The sequence below is a fragment of the Aquarana catesbeiana genome, linkage group LG07 (assembly GCF_042186555.1).
Source record: "Aquarana catesbeiana isolate 2022-GZ linkage group LG07, ASM4218655v1, whole genome shotgun sequence".
Taxonomy (NCBI): domain Eukaryota; kingdom Metazoa; phylum Chordata; class Amphibia; order Anura; family Ranidae; genus Aquarana; species Aquarana catesbeiana.
Genome location: NC_133330.1, coordinates 7,620,331 through 7,643,918, shown reverse-complemented (window position 1 = coordinate 7,643,918; position 23,588 = coordinate 7,620,331). Strand labels below are relative to the sequence as shown.

The following is a 23,588-nucleotide window of genomic DNA, read 5'->3' as shown; positions in this document are numbered from 1 at the left end:
TGGGCCCTTTTTAAATATAGGTGCTACATTGGCTTTTCTCCAATCAGCTGGTACCATTCCAGTCAGTAGACTATCTGTAAAAATTAGGAACAACGGTCTGGCAATCACTTGACTGAGTTCCCTAAGTACCCTCGGATGCAAGCCATCTGGTCCCGGTGATTTATTAATGTTAAGTTTCTCAAGTCTAATTTTAATTCCGTCCTCTGTTAACCATGGAGGTGCTTCCTGTGTTGTGTCATGAGGATAAACACTGCAGTTTTGGTTACTGAAGCCCCCCGATTCACTCGTGAAGACTGAGGAGAAGAATAAATTCAATACCTTCGCCATCTCCCCATCCTTTGTAACCAGATGTCCTTCCTCATTCTTTATGGGGCCAATATGGTCTGTCCTCCCTTTTTTACTGTTTACATACTTAAAGAATTTCTTGGGATTTTTTTTGCTCTCCTCCGCTATGTGTCTTTCATGTTCTATCTTAGCTGTCCTAATTGCACCTTTACATATCCTGTTGCATTCTTTATAAAGTCTGAATGCTGAGGATGAACCCTCAACCTTGTATTTTTTGAAGGCCTTCTCCTTTGCTTTTATATGCATTTTTACATTGGAGTTAAGCCATCCAGGACTTTTGTTCGCTCTTTTAAATTTATTACCCAATGGGATACATTGGCTAATGCCCTTATTTAATATGCTCTTAAAGCAAACCCATCTCTCCTCCGTATTCTTTGTTTCTAATATTTTATCCCAGTTTATGCCTTTTAGCAAGGTTTGTAGTTTAGGGAAGTTGGCTCTTTTGAAATTCAGTGTCTTTGTATTCCCTTTATGTTTCCTATTTGTGTGATTTATACTGAAACTAATTGACCTGTGATCACTGTTACCTAAATTGCCCCGCATTTCCACATCCGTGATCAGGTCTGTATTGTTGGTAATCAGTAGATCCAGTAATGTTTTATTTCTAGTTGGTGCGTCTACCATCTGACCCATAAAATTGTCCTGCAAGACATTAAGGAACTGGCGAGCCTTAAATGAATGTGCGGTTCCCTCCGCCCAGTCTATGTCTGGATAATTAAAATCCCCCATTATGATAACACTTCCCATTCTTGCTGCTAATCCAATTTGTGATAGGAGATCCGTCTCCACTTCCTCCCTCAGGTTGGGGGGCCTATAGCATACTCCCAGTATTATTTTCCCCTTAGCTTTATCCCTTTGGAGCTCTACCCATAAGGATTCCACCTCCTCTCTAGCTCCCTCAGTGATGTCATCTCTCACATTCACTTGTACATTATTCTTGATATATAGGCATACCCCTCCCCCTTTTTTACCCTCTCTATCCTTGCGGTATAGGGTATACCCTTGAATGTTTGCCAGCCAATCATGAGAGCTGTTGAACCAGGTCTCTGAAATTCCCACAAAATCCAAATCCTCCTCGTACAACAGTATCTCTAGTTCACCCATCTTGTCCGCCATGCTCCTGGCATTGGTGAACATGCCACATAGTTTAGACCGGTCGCATATTGTCCTCGTATTGGGTGTTTCGAGATTGCAACTAGGACTTGCTACTATACTCACCTTGTGTTTTTGTGCTTTGGTTAACCTACCACTAATGCCCCCAATACTACCCTCTGGAATATCTTCCGCGCTGGCTATCTCTGCCTCTGGACCCTCCCCCCCATCGCCTAGTTTAAAAACCCCTCTAACTTTTTGGCCATCTTCCTTCCCAGCAGATCTGCACCCTCCTCATTTAGGTGCAGTCCGTCCCTTCTATAGTACCGGTTACCAACTGAGAAGTCGGCCCAGTCCTCCAGGAACCCAAACCCCTCCTTACTACACCAGCTCTTCAGCCACTTGTTTACTTCCCTAATCTCCCTCTTCCTTTCTGGTGTGGCTCGATGTACCGGTAGTATTCCTGAGAATACTACCTTGGAGGTCCTTTTCCTCAATTTAGCTCCTAAGTCCCTAAAATCGTTCTTTAGGACACTCCATCTGCCTCTGACTTTGTCATTGGTGCCAACGTGCACCATGACAGCCGGGTCTTCCCCAGCCCCTCCCAGTAATCTGTCCACAAGATCCGTGATGTGCCGAACCCGAGCGCCCGGTAGACAACATACTGTTCGGCGCTTCAGGTCTTGGTTACAGATTGCCCTCTCTGTCCTTCTAAGAATTGAGTCCCCTACCACCAGAATCTGTCTTTCCTTTCCCTTTGCTGCCCCCCCACTCTCACTGGAGGAGTTCTTCCCCCGGCAGCTAGGAGAGTCCCTCATCTCCAGCAGTGCTGGTCCCTGACTGGTTTCACCAATGACACTCAAAGTAGCGTACTTATTGGGATGCTCCAGTCCTGGATCGGCCTCCCTGGCATTTCCCCCTCTACCCCTCCTGACTGTCACCCATCTACTCTTTGCTAGTGCCAGCACCTCTTTGTCTCCACCCGCCTCTGTGCTGGCCCCTGCTGGCACCTGCCGTGTACGTTCCTGGCTCTCCTTTAGTATGGAGGGACTTCTCAGTGCTGACAGTTGCTTCCCCAGATTCAGAACCTGGGCTTCCAGGGAAACAATGTGCTTACATTTTGCACAGCAGTATTCGCCCTCGATCTGATGATCAAGGAACGCATACATGCGGCAAGATGTACAAAGAGTCGCCTCTCCACACCCGCCGGGCATCGTACCTATTAAATTTAGTGAGGATTTGGGGATTTTACCCTGTCCAAATTACCTAACAGCTAGCTTCCTGGCACTAATACTCAAGACAATACACAGGTACACAACAAGACAATACACAGGTACACAAGACAATACACAGGTACTCACAGACCTACGTGCAATCGCAGAACAGTCGCAGACCTATGTACACTCGCAATACTCAAGTATACAATACACAATACACAAGTACTAACGATCCACACACACTACTCAGACAACACTCATGTACTCACACTACACAGGTACTATGACCCCTGTTATAATCTCCTGTTTTAAACTCTGGTTTTAACTCACCACTTAGAAAAGTTCCACTTGGTATAAGTTCCAGCAATCTCCCAATGAGCAGCACAGTTAAGAGGGAGAATGAGAATACGCAGCTGCTGAAAAGGTACAAGCTAAACCATATATAATAATATGCTATACGTTATAAGATAATAATTTATTTATTTATTTTTTTTTTTTATTTTTTTTTTCAATAAATGTTTATTAAAATTTTTCAGACATACATAAAGTCACAGTTATCGGGTATACATTGAAACAGAAGCTGTTAATGCAATCAATAAGTCATACAATCAATAAGTCATACAATTGATAAATAAAGCAGAAATGAAAGAACGAGTTCAAAATACGGCCAACTGAGCCTCTTACTAGGTCACTTCTGTATTAGTGATGGAGGTGAAGTTCTGACCCAGTAAAGTATTCCTATGGTAAAGCGGGAATACCCAAATTAACAAGTGTATAAACTAAGGATCATTAAGCATCTCCGTGTGAGGGAGAAGGGGTTGGTGTGGGGGTAGGGGTCCAATCAGGGTAATGTTATGTACTGATCAAAGCCACCCTTAAACCCATTCACCCCTAAAGGGTTCTAACTGTGAATGGGTGGGGGCCATTTGTAGTAATGTGTGTGGTTTTAAACCTATTCGGTACCCATATGATTGAGAGGCAGCTCCGTAATAATAATATGTTGTTTAGGAGTGGGGGGGGGGAGTAAGGAGACCAGAAACCGTTAGGGTGTGTGCTCCTGCCGGAACAGTGAAGGAGTTATGTTGGTATCAGGTTGAGAGGGTGTGGAGATCGCCTAAGTATGATCGGTAAGGATTAATTGGGTAAAAGGAAGGGTATGGACGGAGGGAGGGCACGATCAGCCAGACACTATGACGTTTCTGTGACAGATCAGTATCGATCATGGCGGAGAGGTTGGGTCACCGGGCGGAATGATCTGCGTCGAGGAAACTCTAAAGTGTAACCAGCAAGCCCATGTTGTATTAAATTTTGTGGGATTGTCTTTTGCTTGGTAAATGAGTTTTTCCATCTCGGCCGTTCTATCGACTCTTTTGAACCATTCAGCCACTGTGGGTGGTGTGGAACTCCTCCAGTGAACTGGCTCCGAGGTTGGCTGCATTGATAAGGTGTAGGGTAAGGGATTTTTTGTAGGAGGAGAGGGGCATGGAGGTGTGATGGAGCATGTATTGGGCCGGAGTGAAGTCTGGGGTGTAAGAGGTAATTTGGGTGATAAGGCGGTGAATTTCCGTCCAGTACGGTATGATAAGAGGACATTCCCACCAGATATGAATGAGGATGCCAAGCGCCGCATTGCAACGCCAGCATGTCGGGGGGACCGAGGGGTGCATTTTGTGGATCTTATCAGGTGTCCTGTACCAGTTGGTGAATATTTTGTATCTGTTTTCCTGGGTGGATACATTAATGGAGCCCTTATGAATATGGTTGTGTATACGTTCCCATTCAGTGGAGGTTAAGTCTATAGACAGTTCTGATTCCCAACGACGGACAAGCTTATCATCTTTAATTTTGCAATTTGAAAATAAGAATGTGTAAACAGTAGAGATCACATGACGTTGGGGTTCTGAACTATCACATAGCAATTCAAAGGGTGTACGATCTCGGTACCACAGTGAGATGGATTTGGCGTCAGTAAAAAAGTGTCTTAATTGTAGGTACTTGTAAAATGGGATGTTGTATTCCGTGAGTTTGGCTGCCATGGCTTGGTGGGGGAGGAGTTCACCATTTTGGAAGAAGTGGTGTGCCCTGATGGGGGCTGGGCATGATTCCCTGTGCAGATCTCTTAAGGCAAGGCCTGGCAGGAAGTCAGGATTACGGACCAAAGGGGTCATAGGGCCTGGGTGCGGTGTGTAATCCAGTGCTTTGCCGGCTAATTTAAGGTGGGACAATGTGGCTCCAATAAAGGGATGTGTCACCAAATCTCTAGGAATGGAGTTGTGATTGATCCAGGGTAGATGTGAAAGCGGGGTTTTAGTGAAAGAGTCTTCAAGTGTAATCCAGGCTTTATTGGAACGATGCAGATGCCAATCTACAATCCTAGTTAAATGACATGCCCAGTGGTATTTTTGAATGTCGGGGAGGCCAAGGCCCCCTAATAGCTTGGGGAGTACTAGCCTATCCCAGCTTAGTCGGGGGGTCCTGGACGCCCAGATAAAAGTCCTGCACATACGCTTGTATGATGTAAAAAAGGAGGTGGGTAGCTTTATGGGGATTGCCTGAAAAAGGTAAAGAAGTCTGGGCAGTACATTCATTTTTAATATGGCTGTCCTACCCAACCAGGAGAAGGACCCGAAATGCCATTTATTTAAATCAGCTTGTATGTTTTGAAGTGCGGGTTGGAAGTTTCTCATGTAGAGATCCTGTAGTTTAGTAGGTATTTTGATGCCCAGGTATGTAATGTCCTGTGATTCCCATGTAAAGGGGAAGTTCTGTTTGCATTGGGTGACCAGTGAGGCTGGTAGGGTGATGTTCAGTGCTTTCGATTTTGTAAAGTTAATTTGAAGGTTTGACAAGGTTTTGAATAATGAGAAATCTTTAAGAAGATTGGGGATAGTGACTATAGGGTCCGTGAGGAAGAGTAAAACGTCATCCGCATAGGCTGCTAATTTATAGTGGTTATCACCAATGTTAATGCCTTTGACGTCCGGGTTGTCTCTTAATCTGCGAAGCATTGGTTCCATAGTAAGGATGAATATGAGCGGGGATAGGGGGCATCCCTGACGGGTTCCGTTTGAGACAGAGAAGGCGTTCGACAGGCGGCCATTGATCCTAAGTTTAGCTGTAGGTGCAGAGTATAGCGCCAGGATCATTTGGAGTAGATGCGATGGGAAACCCATTACTCTTAAAGTCACTTCCATATAGTCCCAGGCCACCCTGTCGAACGCCTTCTCTGAGTCCAAAGACAGGAAAAAACCTTTAGTGGATGTTTTGGAGAGCCAGTGATGGATATTTAGAGCCTTCATAGTATTGTCCCTGGCCTCCCTGCCAGGGACAAAACCTACTTGATGAAGGGAGATTAATTTGGGTAGCAGAGGGAGAATGCGGTTTGCCAACACTTTGGCGTAGAGCTTTAGGTCTACGTTCAGAAGTGAAATCGGGCGGTAGTTAGAGACCAATGAGGGGTCTTTGCCTTGTTTGGGAATAAGAGTGACGTGTGCTTCAAGGATGTCCCTCATCGTATTAGAGGTTGGTGAGAGATTATTGAAGGCTTTGGTGAGGTGGGGAATGAGGGTGTCTGGGAAGGACTTATAATAGCTAACTGACAGGCCATCTGGGCCAGGGCTTTTGCCCTGTTTCATTTGTTTTAATGCAGTTAAAATTTCTTCTCCTGAGAGTGGGAGATCAAGGTCCGAGGATTCATCTGAAGAGAGGGGGGAGGGACAGTATTGTGCAAGGAAGTCTGTAATGGCTGTCATACGGTCCGAGGTGGCTGCAGGGGGGAGCGTGGTGGGGAGGTTGTATATTTTGGAGAAGTACTGAACAAAATGGTCAGAGATATCATCTGTAGTAACAAGGGCTTCGCCAGTCGGTGTTGTAATTTTGTGAATGGTATGGGCCGCTTTCTTAACTTGAAGCGCTCTGGCTAAAAGTTTACCCGACTTGTTGCCGAATTCATAGAATAATTTTTGGGTCATGGCGTAGTTACGTTTTAGTGTATGGTTAAGTTCCTCTAGAAGTTCTTCTCTGGTCTGAGTTAGTTCTGTTAATGTGGAAGCTGCTAGCGACGCTTTGTGTGCTTGTTCAAGTGTTAGTATGCGGTCGGTCAGCTCATTAATTCGTGCTTTTCTGATTTTGTTTCATTGGGCCACAAGGGAGATAAATTTCCCCCTTATGACGCATTTGTGTGCTGCCCAAACGGAGATAGGAGAGGTGTCTTCTGTTGTATTTTCTGCAAAGTATTGGGTGAGGCTCGTGGTAATTTGTTGAATATGGTCCAGGTCGGTCAGTAGAGAATTATCAAGTCGCCATATGTTGGACCTACCATGGGTCGTCGGGAGGGTTAGAGTTATAAATATGGGGTTGTGATCAGAAAGAACCATGGGTTCAATCGTGGCTTTTGAGAGGTGTGTGAGATCATTTTGGGATAAGAAAAAGTGGTCTATTCTGGAGTATTTGTTATGAGGTGCAGAAAAGAAGGTGAAGTCCTTAGTGTTGGGGTGCAATGTGCGCCAGGCATCGTGAAGTAACAGGTTGCTGAGCTGCAATTTAATAGCTCGTAAGGCTCTGTAGGTTAGGGAAGAAGAACCGTTGGATGTGTCAAGGGAGGGATTCAGAGCAACATTGAAGTCACCTCCTACTATAAGAGTACCTGATTGGAAGCTGAGAAGTTGTTGGAAGGTGTCTCTAAAAAAGGCCACTTGTTGCGAGTTAGGGGCGTAAATGTTAGCTATTGTGACAGGCCTGTGGTGCAGAGTGCCTTTAATGAATAGGAATCTCCCTTGGGAGTCTCTTTGGACTTCTGTCACCTGCAGGGGGCATTGTTTAGAAATTAAGATTGAGACTCCTTTGGATTTAGCCTCGGTGTTGGAAGCGTGGTACACCAGTGGGAATTGGTGATTATACAGTTTAGGGATGCTATCCGTCCTGAAGTGCGTTTCCTGTATAAGTGCTACATGTATTTTCGATCGTTGTAGGAAATAGAACAGTTTAGACCTTTTCTCTGGGATGTTAAGGCCTTGTATATTGATTGAGCAGAGTTTGAGTGTCTGTAGGTACTTATGTAGGTCAGGCGGTGAGGCCTGGGGGTCTGTGTCATCCGCCATAAGTTTGAGTGAAGGGAGAGGGATGACCTAGGCGATCAGGGTGTGGGTCTGTTCAGTGTATGGCAGGCTTAAATGCCACCTTTTTTATGGGGGGAACATAAACTGATGTAGGACCCCACATTTTTACATAAGGAACACATAGTGATATGCGATTTTCTGCATATAAGAGATGAGGGGAAGCGACTAATTAAGTTCACCCAGATAGGTATAAGGGGACATAGAGGATGTCATGTGGCCAATTTGATATTTTCTTTATGTTCTCCACTTATCCATAATCCCTGTTTGGTTTTTTCTTGGGATAATGGAACCTGGAAATCCCTATTCCCATTTTTTTGTCTTTACTGAAACAAAGAAAATACTTTACATTTGCTATAGAGACAGGCTTTAGGTCTCATTTTTTGTGGCATAGATACGAACTGGCGAATTAGTTTAAACATTCAAGTTGGGTTCACATGTTTTGGAAGGAAGTTTTTTTTTTTTTTTTTTTTTTTTTTTGGGAGAGAGGAAACTTTTTTCTGATAAGGAATTTTTAACATAGGGGAGATAGTACCATTTGATATTTTTATTCAAATAATGTGCCAAATTCTGGGATTGTGAGGAACACCCAGACTTGCACTATTTTAATTGTTCATATTTTTTTTTGTATATTTTATTTTTTATATTTTTTATATTTTGTTGTTTCTGCCCACATCTCGAGGAGTTGATAAATGTTTGTTGTGGCACCTGTAATTATCATAATTATCCTTGTGGCGACAACTTCAGAAGGAGTGGGGACTAGGTGAAATTTCTTCTAAACACTGTATATGGCCATGCATTTGTCCATCCCGGAAAGGGCATATGCCCTCTTTAAAAATGGCGATAATGACAGCATGTTTTCAGTTGTCAATGCCACTCTAGATAGAAGGTTTTTTATTATGAACTCTATCATACGGGTCGAGATGGGATGGAGAGGATTAGTGCCAAGCAAATGGAGTCCTTTTTATACATATAACCAAGCCACAGATCCATCCGTGCGAGAGAAGGGCATCTTTGCCCTCTTTCAAAATGGCGATCACGATCGCGGGACACCTTGAGCTCGGATGGGGGCGTTTCTATCTATCTGTTAGGATACTTATAGGTGGTGAGTCAGCACGCCGCCCGTGCCCCTGGAAGACGTCACCTCTGACGAAACGGCGTAGGGAGGAGCGACGTGCTGACGTCACCACGATCCTCGCTGATCCCGGAAGTCACGGGCAGCAGTGTGCAGCCGGCCGGCAATTGTATATGCGATTATTATTTCTACTATCATGTGAGTGTGATTCTTTTATTTAATTTTAAAATAAAGTGTTTAAACTTGTTACGCTATGGGAGCCTTTGTCACTTATTTTTCATGACAATCAAGTGACCATTCGCCACACAGAGGACTCCCATCCTAGAGGTTTATGAGTGTCACCTTCCGGGTCCATACCCGAGGCTGGGGTTATACAGCCATATGCCTGCTTGATCTCCGAAAAGAGATCTTTGGAGTCGGTAAGGGGACATCTTTCTACATAGGTGGAGGAGTTTTTTTCTATCATCACTGAACCCTGGGTGTTTTAATCATATGCTATACACCATTCGGAAGCTCACCACTCTCTTCCTGGCACTAATCCTGCCTCTATATGAACTATACACTTTTGTGCACTTTGCAGATTGGACTTTATGTTGTTTATTAAATTTTTGGTTATTATTACGTGGGTCATGTCATCACTGCTATAACTCACGCACAGAAATAGATATTTGTCAATATGCATTTACTATTTTATTTGTTTTATGTTATTTATTGCAGCGCAGCCTTTAATTTTTGATAGGCTTAAATGTAATGTTGGGGTAACTGGGGTGAAACCGATGAGGTTTGGGGGTGACTTGCTCCCGTACCTCTAAACTGTACAGTATCGGTAAGGTACAGTGCGGGTACGATGTGTGTACCCCGAGGGGTGTAACAGCACCGTGACTCACAACTGTGTGGGGGTTGGCAATCACTAAGCAGTGAAGGAGGACTATAGGTAAAGGAAAGAACGGTATAGTCCGCCACCACAGGGTCTTCAGGTGATAAAAGGAGGAGGTTTTGGAGAACGTATTTTCTGGGGGATATATAATAATAGGGCGAGGGGATACTCTCAAAGAAACGTGAGTGCTGAGTGGTGGGATTTGGGTGAGTAAATGCATCATTACACAAACAGCATACAAGAACCATCATATAGAAATATTGGAAGTTATGATACCACCACCCAGCCCCCATACCAGAAGGCACCCAAAACGCCATTAAATATTATCACGGCTAAATGTGGGATTTGTAAAGGTGGGTGCCCTCTTATGGGTCAAGTGTCGGCCTCAGAACGTGTGAGGTAATTAAACAGAGGACATTTATAGGGCCTAAAAACAGCACAAAAATCTCAAAAGAGGGATAGAACACTGTAACCGGAGTAACATGTAAATAAACAAGTAAATCAGTCAGCAAGCTGACCATGCAATCAGTGACAGATCTCCAACTAGAAAGTCTGAGGAATACTAAACTTATAGACTAGAAGATTTCCCATAGAGAGAGTGTGGAATATACCTCATACCTCGCCGTGCAACCTAACATGCCAGCAAGTGTGATTGGGTAAAGTTACAGTTACAGGCCAGTAGATGGCGGTAGTGCACTCTGCGTAAGTCTGCAGGTAGGTGTCACATCAGTTGAGTGTCTGTACAAGACATGTAGATGGATGTAGTGTACTGTATATAAGTCTTCAGGTAGGTATCACATCAGTTCCCAGCAGTGGGTGTCTGTACAGGACATGTAGATGGATGTAGTGCACTCTGCATAAGTCTGCAGGTAGGTGTCACATCAGTTGAGTGTCTGTACAGGACATGTAGATGGATGTAGTTTACTGTATATAAGTTTTCAGGTAGGTGTCACATCAGTTGAGTGTCTGTACAGGACATGAAGATGGAGGGGGAAGCCCCTGTAGGCTCCTCAGTCAGTACACGAGTGGTTGCCGCCAGCGATGGAGTAGAAGAGGAGTCCATGTGAGACACAGCTTTGGAAGTCAGCATTGAGTGTGATGATCTGAGGCGTTGTCCAGGTAACAGTCGCCATGTACGTCGGATATTCTTGAGGCTTTTCCTTGGTGTCAGGGAGATTGTGGGCTGAAGTGACACTGTACAGGACTGCTGCCAGGTCAGGGGCGGGTACAAACTGCAGGGTGTTGTGGGTCATGTAGTTTTAGAACACTCCACTAGACATATGGGCGGTGTTCATTCCATAGGCAAGTGCTGCTGCTTTCTAGCTAAACTTGCAATGTCCATGACAGGGACACAATCTGAACCCAGTAAAGATGCAAAACATCTATTGTGCTGAATATCTCTTGAAGAAAGTCAGTCACATAAACATTGAATTAAAGGTTAACAGTGTGAGAGAACTGATTAGAAGCCGAACAGGGCAAACTGAGATTGCATGGTAGCGTGTATCTGAGGCCGGCTAGCGGTTTCGGCGAGCTCTTCTGAGCCTCGGTGAGTTTGTGGGGCTGCCCTCCTGGTAGTGAATGTGGGTACTGGTAAGGTGCCTGGGGGCGGATGGGGACCTTCTCCTACGGTACCTGGTATCCTGCGCCTCCATGGGTTCTTCCTGAGGTGATTCTTTGCTTGTCACTGAGTGACGAAACTCTGCATACCAGTTAGGGACATCTACCAGGGGTATGCCCAGGGTTCCACAGAAGTGTGGCAGATCCTCTGGTACTCTCAGGAGAGCCGTGCGGCCCTGGGTGGAGGCAGAAAGGCAAAACGGGAATTTCCATTTATATTGAATACCTTTCGTGCGAAGGGCGTCCAGCAGAGGCCTCAGATCACGGCGGTGCTGTAAGGTGATTCCTGAGAGGTCCTGATAGATTTGGATTGCTCTCCCATCATGGAGAATTTGAGGTCTGCTTCTTGCTTGTCTGATAATTTCTTCCTTCAGTTTGAAATCTATTATACAGCAAATGATGTCCCTCGGGGGATCCGTCTCCCTTCCCTTGGGACGTAAGGCCCGGTGGATCCTTTCCATATCAATGGGTGTATGAGGTGGTCTATTAAGCAGACCATTGAAGATTCCAGTCACAGTGGGGGCTATTTGTTCTCCCTCGATGGCCTCTGGTAGTCCTCTGACTCTGAGATTATGGCGCCGACCTCTGTTGTCGAGGTTTTCCAGATGGCGTTGCATATCTCTCATTTGTAATGTGTGGGAGTCAATGCGATTCGCAGCTTTGCGGATAGTCACATCATGGCGTTCAGTCACTCTTTCAACTGTGAGAACTCTGTCACTGAGCGCACGGATATCAAGCCTGAGCTCTGAAATGGCGGCAGATAAGGTGTCTTTGATATCCTCTGCGATGGTGCGCAGGTCCTGCATGTTTAAGTGCGGCTGTGGTGAGAGTTCAATGACATTTCTATCCCTGTGAGGGTTTGGAGATCCTGTGTGTGGTGGTTCTGTCAGGGCTGCCTCAGAAGCCTGAGAGTGTGAGTGTCTGTGGCGGGAAGGCCCCGTGTTCCCTCTGCTGGTATGAAGCATTTCAGGAATATTATAACCCTCGTCCCCTAATTGTTCGCGGGGGGAGCGGGAGCGGGAGGCAGAAGAGTTCCGCGATGCAGTCCCCATGATTTGGAGGGATTTAGGGGCAATTTTACCTCAGATTCCAGTCAGCTTTTACCTGTGGTGGCAGGAGCTCAGGGATTAGGCTTCCATCTTCCTGCTAGGTCAGGCCACGCCCCCAAGATAATAATTTATTATTTATCTATTTACTGTGAAATTACTGGTTGGAAGTTATAACTTAAAACATCAGTAATTTGTTCGTTAAGCCACCCGCTTGAGCACAGTTTTTGAAAATATAGTAAATGGCCTTACAAACATTATATAATAATTATTTGTATATTACTTATGGTAATTAACCCCTTGCCACCCTGACCAATTCTGACACTTTTCTCCTACATGTAAAAATCATCATCTGTTTTAGCAGACACCCTAGGAAATAAAATGGTGGTTGTTGCAGTTTTTAATGTTACACAGTATTTGCGCAGCAATTTTTCAAACGCTCTTTTTTTTTTAAAACACTAAAGTTAGCCCGATTATTTTGTATAATGTGAAAGATGATGTTACGCTGAGTAAATAGATACCTAACATGTCACGCTTTAAAACTGCGCACACTCGTGGAATGGCACCAAAATTCAGTACTTAAAAATCTCCATAGGTGGCGCTTAATTTTTTTTTTTTTTTTTACAGGTTACATGTTTAGAGTTACAGAAGAGGTCTAGTGCTAGAATTATTGCTCTCACTCTAACTCAGCGCATGTAATCTGTGTGTATCTGGCTCTGATACTAGCCACTCACCTCACCGCACGTCTCTGCTATATACAGTATCAGTGCTATATACAGTACTATACCCTGCTGTGCTATATACAGTCTCAGGGCTATATACAGTACTATATCCTGTGCTATATACAGTATTAGGGCTATATACAGTACTATATCCTGTGCTATATACAGTATCAGGGCTATATACAGTACTATATCCTGTGCTATATACAGTATTAGGGCTATATATAGTACTTTATCCTGTGCTATATACAGTATCAGGACTATATACAGTATCAGTGCTATATACAGTACTATATCCTGAGCTATATACAGTATCAGGACTATATACAGTATCAGTGCTATATACAGTACTATATCCTGTGCTATATACAGTATCAGGACTATAGACAGTGTCAGGGCTATATACAGTACTATATCCCATGCTATATACAGTATCAGGACTATATACAGTGTCAGGGCTATATACAGTACTATATCCCATGCTATATACAGTATCAGGACTATATACAATACTATATCCTGTACTATATACAGTATTAGTGCTATTAACAGTACTATATGCCATGCTATATACAGCATCAGGGCTATATACAGTACTATATGCCGTGCTATATACAGTATCAGGGCTATATACATATATACATATATAGTTTCACTTTTTAATAGCTTCTCCATAGGTGTGCGCAAGGGGTGTGCCAGGTGTGCCTGGGACTCCCTAATCCTGGGGTTGGCAACCCATCAATGGCGATCTCTCCAGTGATCATGAGCAGGTGACAGGTAAACTGCAATCCTTCCTTGCTGACCCCAAGAACCTGCAGAGGAGGTGCAATTTAGTGGAATCAATCTATATTTTCCTCCTGCAGCAGCTGAAAGTAGGCTTCTCCTCCTCTCCCTCTCACCAACATTCAGCTGCCACAGGAGGAAAATACCAATACCATACCAATATATGCCCCCCCCCCCGTCCCTGTTCTTTCTGCTGCCTGGACCCCCCTGTGAGCTCCCTTGCTCGCCCCTCCCCCCATTGCTTCAGGAAGGAGAGCTGGGAAGAGGCCGGCAAATATGTCACACGCATGTGTGTTGGAGCTTTGAGGTGCACACCTTAATGCAATAGGCTGCACACACCTATGAGCTTCTCCCTGATAATTATTTATGCTCAATTTCGAACTGCTCTTTATTTGTTCCAATTTATTGTGTATTTGCTGTACAAAAAAAAAAAAAAGAAAGTCCAAAACCTGTTTTGGGGTGGATTGAACTTTAAACAGCGTTTCTCTGGAAATTGAATTTGTAAAACATTTACATATAACTTGACTTTTTTGGCACACTTATCAGGCTTCATACGGGAAAATCTCCCACACATAATATGTTGCAATCTATTGAGGTTATAAGAGGAAGCTGCAGCATCTATCAGGATCACAAATCCCGGGATATCACCCAGATCCCTCGCTATGGGGCTCCTCTGGATTCCGGCACTTCTTGCCGCAGCAAACTCCTTACTACTATGTGCTGAAGGCAGTGAGTACACTTTACTTATTACATTCTTATAGAGGTAGATAAATACTAGAAGATAGATAGATTGAAAGTCTATCACAGTAAAACCTAAAATGTGTTTTCTTATTTTCAGGTCCATGGCCTATGGACTGGTAATGGAAGCTCTGTATATTTATCTAGAACATTTACATTTAGTTGTGTACATTGTATATAGTGAATAATATCTGCACACATAGAAGCTATGTTTGAAAGTCTTTCTGACCCACAGCAATTGTATGAGCGGCTTCACATAGGTGCGCTGTGGTTTGGCTGCAGCACCATTATATGTGCCGTGTAGCCTCAGTTTTAGGTTCTCTTCCATTGAATTCTTCAGACAGTGTATTTCATTAACCACTTCCGGACCGCCGCACGCCGATATACGTCCCAACTTTGAAGAGGAATATCGTTGTTATGGCAGCAGCTAGCTGCCATAACCCCGGTATCCCCTTCTTCGGCCGGTGGTCCGCTTTCCGGTAAGAGTGGTCTCTGCGGCGGATTTGCCCTGAGATCACTTTTATTGGTGGCGGGGGAGAGGGGCCTCCCCCCTCCCGCCACGCTCCAGTGCCCCCCTCCTGTTGCCCCCCCGCCGCTTACTGGAGCCGTCCGCAGCGGCGGAGGCGATCAGATGTTGCTCCTTCCTTGGTATGGAGACGAGTGAGGGGAAGATGGCACCCATCCATCTCCATACCACCCATAGCTCTTAAAGGGACATTTTTAAAAGAAAAAAAATTTTAAATGACAAATAAAAATTCTCTTTTTTTTATTGCATTTTAGTGTAAATATGAGATCTGAGCTCTTTCTGACCCCGGATCTCATATTTAAGAGGTCCTGTCATGTTTTTTTTCTATTACATTCCTTGTAATAGGAATAAAAGTTACAGAATTTTTTATTTTAAAGAACAGTGTAAATATAAAAAATAAAAGGCAACCTGTAGAATTTTTTAAATGTCGCCTATGGAGATTTTTAAGGGTAAATGTTTGTCGCCATTCCACGAGCGGGCGCAATTTTGAAGCATGACATGTTGGTTATCAATTTCCTCGGCGTAACATTATCTTAAACAATACAAAAAAATTGGGCTAACATTACCATTGTCTTATTTTTTAATTGAAAAAAGTGTATTCTTTCCAAAAAAAGTGCGCTTGTAAGACCGCTGCGCAAATACGGTGTGATGGAAAGTATTGCAACGACTGCCATTTTATTCTCTAGGGTGTTAGAAAAAAAATGTATAATGTTTGGGGGTTCTAAGTAATTTTTTAGCAAAAAAAACCTGTTTTAACTTGTAAACAACACATCTCAAAAAGAGGCTTGGTCCTAAAGTGGTTAAAGCACACTAAAGTTTTGCATGATGCATCTTTGGTGAGCTTTCAGATAATGTATGAACTTATAGAAATCAATGGGAGCAAACCTAAATGGTCTAATAGGATTCCATGGGGGCGCACTTAAAACAATGGGTAGACTGCACATACCATTGCATTGATAAGAGGTATGGGAGGTATCAGGTGAGTACAGAGGTATGGGAGGTGTCAGGTGAGTACAGAGGTATGGGAGGTGTCAGGTGAGTACAGAGATATGGTAGGTGTCAGGTGAGTACAGAGGTATGGGAGGTATCAGGTGAGTACAGAGGTAAGAGAGGTGTCAGGTGAGTACAGAGATATGAGAGGTCTCAGGTGAGTACAGAGGTATGGGAGGTGTCAGGTGAGTACAGAGGTATTGGGGGTGTCAGGTGAGTACAGAGGTATGGGAGGTGTCAGGTGAGTACAGAGATATGAGAGGTCTCAGGTGAGTACAGAGGTATGGGAGGTGTCAGGTGAGTACAGAGGTATTGGGGGTGTCAGGTGAGTACAGAGGTATGGGAGGTGTCAGGTGAGTACAGAGGTATGGGAGGTGTCAGGTGAGTACAGAGGTATGGGGGGTGTCAGGTGAGTACAGAGGTATGGGGGGTGTTTCCGGTGAGTACAAAGGTATGGGAGGTGTCAGGTGAGTACTGAGGTATGGGGGGTGTCAGGTGAGTACAGAGGTATGGGGGGTGTCAGGTGAGTACAGAGGTATGGGGGGTGTCAGGTGAGTACAGAGGTATGGGAGGTGTCAGGTGAGTACAGAGGTATGGAAGGTGTCAGGTGAGTACAAAGGTATGGGAGGTGTCAGATGAGTACAAAGGTATGGGGGGTTTCAGGTGAGTACAGAGGTATGGGGGGTGTTTCCGGTGAGTACAATTGGATGGGAGGTGTCAGGTGAGTACAGAGGTATGGGAGGTGTCAGGTGAGTACAGAGATATGGGAGATGTCAAGTGAGTACAGAGGTATAGGAGGTGTCAGGTGAGTACAGAGGTATGGGAGGTGTCAGGTGAGTACAGAGGTATGGGGGGTGTCAGGTGAGTACAGAGGTATGGGGGGTGTTTCCGGTGAGTACAAAGGTATGGGAGGTGTCAGGTGAGTACTGAGGTATGGGGGGTGTCAGGTGAGTACAGAGGTATGGGGGGTGTCAGGTGAGTACAGAGGTATGGGGGGTGTCAGGTGAGTACAGAGGTATGGGAGGTGTCAGGTGAGTACAGAGGTATGGAAGGTGTCAGGTGAGTACAAAGGTATGGGAGGTGTCAGATGAGTACAAAGGTATGGGGGGTTTCAGGTGAGTACAGAGGTATGGGGGGTGTTTCCGGTGAGTACAATTGGATGGGAGGTGTCAGGTGAGTACAGAGGTATGGGAGGTGTCAGGTGAGTACAGAGATATGGGAGATGTCAAGTGAGTACAGAGGTATAGGAGGTGTCAGGTGAGTACAGAGGTATGGGAGGTGTCAGGTGAGTACAGAGGTATGAGAGGTGTCAGATGAGTACAAAGGTATTGGGGGTGTCAGATGAGTACAAAGGTATTGGGGGTGTCAGGTGAGTACAGAGGTATGGAAGGTGTCAGGTTAATACAGAGGTATGGGAGGTATTAGGTGAGTACAGAGGTATGGGAGGTGTCAGGTGAGTACAGAGGTATGGGAGGTGTCAGGTGAGTACAGAGATATGGGAGGTGTCAGGTGAGTACAGAGGTATGGGAGGTGTCAGGTGAGTACAGAGGTATGGGAGGTGTCAGGTGAGTACAGAGGTATGGGAGGTGTCAGGTGAGTACAGAGGTATGGGGGGTGTCAGGTGAGTACAGAGGTATGGGAGGTGTCAGGTTAGTACAGGGTTATGGGAGGTGTCAGGTGAGTACAGAGATATGGGAGGTGTCAGGTGAGTACAGAGGTATGAGAGGTGTCAGGTGAGTACAGGGGTATGGGAGGTGTCAGGTGAGTACAGAGGTATGGGAGGTGTCAGGTGAGTACAGAGGTATGGGAGGTGTCAGGTGAATACAGAGGTATGGGAGGTGTCAGGTGAGTACAGAGGTATGGGAGGTATTAGGTGAGTACAGAGGTATGGGAGGTATTAGGTGAGTACAGAGGTATGGGAGGTGTCAGGTGAGTACAGAGGTATGGGAGGTGTCAGGTGAGTACAGAGATATGGGAGGTGTCAGGTGAGTACAGAGGTATGGGAGGTGTCAGGTGAGTACAGAGGTATGGGAGGTGTCAGGTGAGTACAGAGGTATGGGAGGTGTCAGGTGAGTACAGAGGTATGGGAGGTGTCAGGTGAGTACAGAGGTATGGTAGGTGTCAGGTGAGTACAGAGGTATGGGAGGTGTCAGGTGAGTACAGAGGTATGGGAGGTGTCAGGTGAGTACAGAGGTATGGGATGTGTCAGGTGAGTACAGAGGTATGGGGGGTGTCAGGTGAATACAGAGGTAAGGGAGGTATTAGGTGAGTACAGAGGTATGGGGGGTGTCAGGTGAATACAGAGGTATGGGGGGTGTCAGGTGAATACAGAGGTAAGGGAGGTATTAGGTGAGTACAGAGGTATGGGGGGTGTCAGGTGAATACAGAGGTATGGGGGGTGTCAGGTGAATACAGAGGTAAGGGAGGTATTAGGTGAGTACAGAGGTATGGGGGGTGTCAGGTGAATACAGAGGTATGGGGGGTGTCAGGTGAATACAGAGGTAAGGGAGGTATTAGGTGAGTACAGAGATATGGGAGGTGTCAAGTGAGTACAGAGGTATGGGAGCTGTCAGGTGAGTACAGAGATATGGGAGGTGTCAGGTGAGTACAGAGATATGGGGGGTGTCAGGTGAGTACAGAGGTATGGGAGCTGTCAGGTGAGTACAGAGATATGGGAGGTGTCAGGTGAGTACAGAGGTATGGGAGCTGTCAGGTGAGTACAGAGATATGGGAGGTGTCAAGTGAGTACAGAGGTATGGGAGCTGTCAGGTGAGTACAGAGATATGGGAGGTGTCAGGTGAGTACAGAGGTATGGGGGGTGTCAGGTGAGTACAGAGGTATGGGAGCTGTCAGGTGAGTACAGAGATATGGGAGGTGTCAGGTGAGTACAGAGGTATGGGGGGTGTCAGGTGAGTACAGAGGTATGGGGGGTGTCAGGTGAGTACAGAGGTATGGGAGCTGTCAGGTGAGTACAGAGATATGGGAGGTGTCAGGTGAGTACAGAGGTATGGGAGGTGTCAGGTGAAATGTCCCCAACAGAGTCCTCCTTTACATTGGATGTCCTCATCATATATTTTTTTTATGATGCGTAGCTTTGGGGGGGGGATACAGGATACAGAGTACACACGAGGATTCGGGATAACCTATTCCAGCCTGCCATGTTTTACATACAGTAGCAGATTACAAATCTTTTTTGCTAATCATTTGCTACATAGCAAAGCAAAGTTGAGAAGAAGTTTAAATCATTATCATTCCTTTCTGATATTTCTGTTATGTAGGGAACACAGATTCCAGACTCGGGTTCGGCTTCCATCAAGAAAGCAGATCCACAGGTCTAATATGCAGCCATTGTTGTCCATAGAGTTATGATTATGATGAACTGAACAAGTTATTGCCCTGCTTATTTTTGTATTGTCCGCAAACACTGAGATTGAGCTATGTGTCCCTTCCTCTGTGTCATTTATGAATAAATTAAACGTAATTGGTCCCAAGACAGAACCTTGTGATAACCCACTTACCACTCCAGACCAGTCAGATTACATGTATCGCCACCCTTTGGACGTGCCCCAGTAACCAGTTTTCTATCAAAGAACAAACCTTATGGTCCACGCCTGCAGACCTCAGCTTGTAGATTAAGCTTTTATAGGGAACTGTATCGAATGCTTTTGCAAAATCCAGACACACCACATCCACAGGCCTCCCTCTATCTAGATGGCAGCTCACTTCCTCGTAGAATGTTAACAGATTGGTCTGGCAAGAACCACTCTTCGAAAACCATGCTGATTACTACTAATGATGATACTGTTTTCATCAGCAAATTCTTGTATATAGAAAAAACTCCCGTGCTGTCTACACAAATTAAAGGGGTTGTAAAGGTAAAAATTTTTTCACCTTAATGCATTATATGCATTAAGGTGAAAAAACTTTTGACAATACCGCCGCCCCCAGCCCCCCCGTTTTACTTACCTGACACCTCGAAACTCAGCCGCTCGCTCCCGTCATCTCTATTGCAGCTCAGCCTGGTCGCTGATTGGCTACAGTGGATGGATTGAAAGCAGCGCAGCCATTAGCTCGCGCTGCTGTCAATCACATCCAATGACGCGGCGCGCCGGGGGGCGGGGCCGAGTGATACAGTGAGCAGCTGTATCACGGGAGCGCGCCCGCAATAACTAATCACCATGCGAGGGAGCTCGCATTAAGGTGGTTAGTTCTTGCCGGGAGGAGCTGAAAAAGCCGCCGAGGGACCCCAGAAGACCAGGTTCGGGGCCACTCTGTGCAGAACGAGCTGCACAGTGAAGGTAAGTATGACATGTTTGTTATTTTTTTTTTTTTTTTAATTTACCTTTACAACCCCTTTAAAACTAAGGGGGCACTGCTGCAAACACCTGTGACTCTGATCCTAACAGAAACAAGAAGATATGTAAATGGTAGTGGTGTTTGCACTGTGAGGGGAAGGGAGAAAAAGAGAGAGGGGTGTAGATCAAAATACTAGTGAAATATTAAAATATTAGTAGTAAATAACACATGGAATAAATGTGCATCCAATAGGAAATGGTGACTAGTGCAGTAAAAATATGTAAACCAGACAAAAGTGAATAAATATAAACATAAAAATGGTGAAAGTCCAAGGGCTGGTGAAAGAATATATAATATATAAATCTAAATAAAATATAGTCCAGAGCGAACAATATATATTTGTTTATATTTATTCACTTTTGTCTGGTTTACATATTTTTACTGCACTAGTCACCATTTCCTATTGGATGCACATTTATTCCATGTGTTATTTTCTACTAATATTTTAATATTTCACTAGTATTTTGATCTACACCCCTCTCTCTTTTTCTCCCTTCCCCTCACAGCGCAAACACCATTACCATTTATAGCAAATTCTTGGATATTTTATTTTATTTATTTCAAGTACTTATATAGCGCCGTCAATTTACGCAGCGCTTTACATATACATTGTACATTCACATCAGTCCCTACCCTCAAGGAGCTTACACTCTAAGGTCCCTAACTCACATTCATACATACTAGGGACAATTTAGACAGGATCAAATTAACCTACCAGCATGTCTTTGGAGTGTGGGAGGAAACCCACGCAGGCACAGGGAGAACATGCAAACTCCAGGCAGGTAGTGTCGTGGTGGGGATTTGAACCAGTGACCCTTCTTACTGCTAGGCGAGAGTGCTATCCACTACACCACTGTACCACCCATAGTCCCTTATCATCCCCTCCAGTAATTTACCTACTATTGATGTTAGGCTGACTGACCTGTAGTTTCCAGGGATTTGTCTCTGCCCTTTTTTGAATATTGGTATCACATGGGCTTTCCTCCAATCAGCTGGTACAATTCCTCTCAGTATGCTGTCCGCAAAGATTATGAACAATGGTCTAGCTATGGTCTAGCTATAACTCGACTGAGTTCTTTGAAGACTCTCGGGTGTAAGCCATCTGGTCCTGGTGAGTTATTTGTGTTAAGGTTATCTAGTCTTTCCTTCACTCTGGCCTCTGTTAGCCACGAGGGTATATCATGTGATGTATTACTAGTAGGGTTGCACCAATACCGATACTGGTATCGGTATTGGTGCCAGTACTAAGCATTTGCACTAGTGTCGGTACTCGTGCAAATGCGCCGATACCTGAAACCGATACCTTCAGGTTTGGCTCTTTCATCTGTCAGCGCAACTCCCCCGCTGACAGATGAAATGTATACAAAAGAATGCAGGCAGTCATTAGTTGTTAAGGAGCGGGGCCGCTGTGTCCTCAACAACCAATGATGTTTCAGCTATCAGTGGGGATTTCCCTTCCCCGCAGTGGACCTGCCCCCTCCCGCCCCGGCTCCACCCCTCCCCCTTAGCTCAGTTTTTTGTGTCCTCCAGCGATGTGCTTCTCCTCCTGGGGCTCCTCTGCAGACGGCTGTGGGGTGACAGATCTCCCTGCCTGGTGAGTAGTGTGTCTTGCACTGAGCCAGGCTTTACTGCTGCAGGACTTCTTTGAGGGGGAGGGCAGGTCTGCTGGGTGTTGTAGTGTAGTGATTGGCAGTATGTGGGTTCCCAAATACCCCCCTCCGCCCAAAACAATAGCCCCCCTCCTTGCCCCTCCACCCTAAACAATACCCCCCTCCACCCAAAACAATAATGCCCCTCCCCACCCTAAACAATAACCCACCTCTCCCCCCTAAACAATAACCCCCTCCCCACCTCTCCACCCTAAACAATAACCACCTCCCCCTCTCTGCCCTAAACAATAACCCTACCTCTCCACCCTAAACAATAACGCCCCTCCCCACCTCTCTACCCTAAACAATAATCCCCTCTCCACCCAAAACAATAATGCCCCTCTCCACCCTAAATAATAACCTCCCTCCCCACCCTAAACAATAACCCCTCCCCTCCTCTCCACCCTAAACAATAACAATAACCCCCCTCCTCACCTCTCCACCCTAAACAATAACCCCCTCCCCTCCTCTCCACCCTAAACAATAACCCCACTACTCACCTCTCCACCCTAAAGAATAACCCCCCTCCCCACCACTCCACCCTAAACAATAACCCCCTCCCCACCTCTCCGCCCTAAACAATAACCCCTCCCCACCCCACCCCCAAAGAAAAGTTTAAGTTATAAAAATGTAAATTAAAAAAATGTAAAAATAGGTATCGGTAATCTGTATCGGCGAGTACTCGGTCTTAAGAAGCTGGCATCAGTGCAACCCTAGTTACTAGCAATACTGTCGTGGTCAATACACCCCTCCTTTTCCTGCGTAAAAACTGAGGAGAAGAAGGTATTTAGTACAGTTGCCTTCTTTGTGTCATTTGTAACCATCCTCCCTTCCTCGTCTTTTATGTGGGTCAAAGAGCCAAGAAAAATGAAGTTCAATAGCCAGTGCGGCTCTTCTGCTTGATTCCGAGCATGCGTGGACTTTTGTGCGTTGGAATTGTGTACACACGATTGGAATTTCCGACAACAAGTTTTGTTGTCGGAAAATTTGAGAACCTGCTCTCAAACATTTGTTGGCGGAAATTCCAGCAACAAATGTTCTATGGAGCATACACATGGTCGGACTTTCTGACAACAAGCTCACATCCAACATTTGTTGTCGGAAAATCCTATCAAGTGTACAGGGCATTATACTTCTTATTGCATTCCTTGTGGTGTTGGAATGCTGATAATGCCCGCTCCGATTTATATTTTTTAAAGGCAATTTCTTTCTCTATAACAAGATTTTTTACGTTACAGTTTAGCCACCCGGGTTTAATCTTCGCTCTTCTATATTTATTTCCCATTGGAATGCACTGTGTGATACCTTTGTTTCACATGTTCCAAAAATATTCCCATTTTTCCATGGTGTTCAATGTTTCTAGGATTAGGTCCCAATTGATGTCTTATAGTATTGAGTGCAGTTCAGAAAAGTTGGCTCTTTTAAAGTTCTTGTGCTACCC

At 45.1% G+C, this 23,588-nt stretch overlaps 1 protein-coding gene across 2 annotated transcripts in view; it reads left to right on the top strand.

The window, feature by feature from the left end:
- Positions 1 to 14,488: 14,488 nt before the first annotated feature.
- The window catches only part of LOC141102647 (uncharacterized), a 101,424-nt gene continuing 92,324 nt past the window's right edge, over positions 14,489 to 23,588 (top strand). For both annotated transcript variants that reach the window (XM_073591555.1, XM_073591554.1), the window contains exons 1-3: positions 14,489 to 14,617; positions 14,727 to 14,745; positions 19,421 to 19,474. In XM_073591555.1, the coding sequence (XP_073447656.1) occupies positions 14,551 to 14,617; positions 14,727 to 14,745; positions 19,421 to 19,474 (140 nt within the window). In that variant the 5' untranslated portion in view covers positions 14,489 to 14,550. The remainder of the gene's footprint in view (positions 14,618 to 14,726; positions 14,746 to 19,420; positions 19,475 to 23,588) is intronic.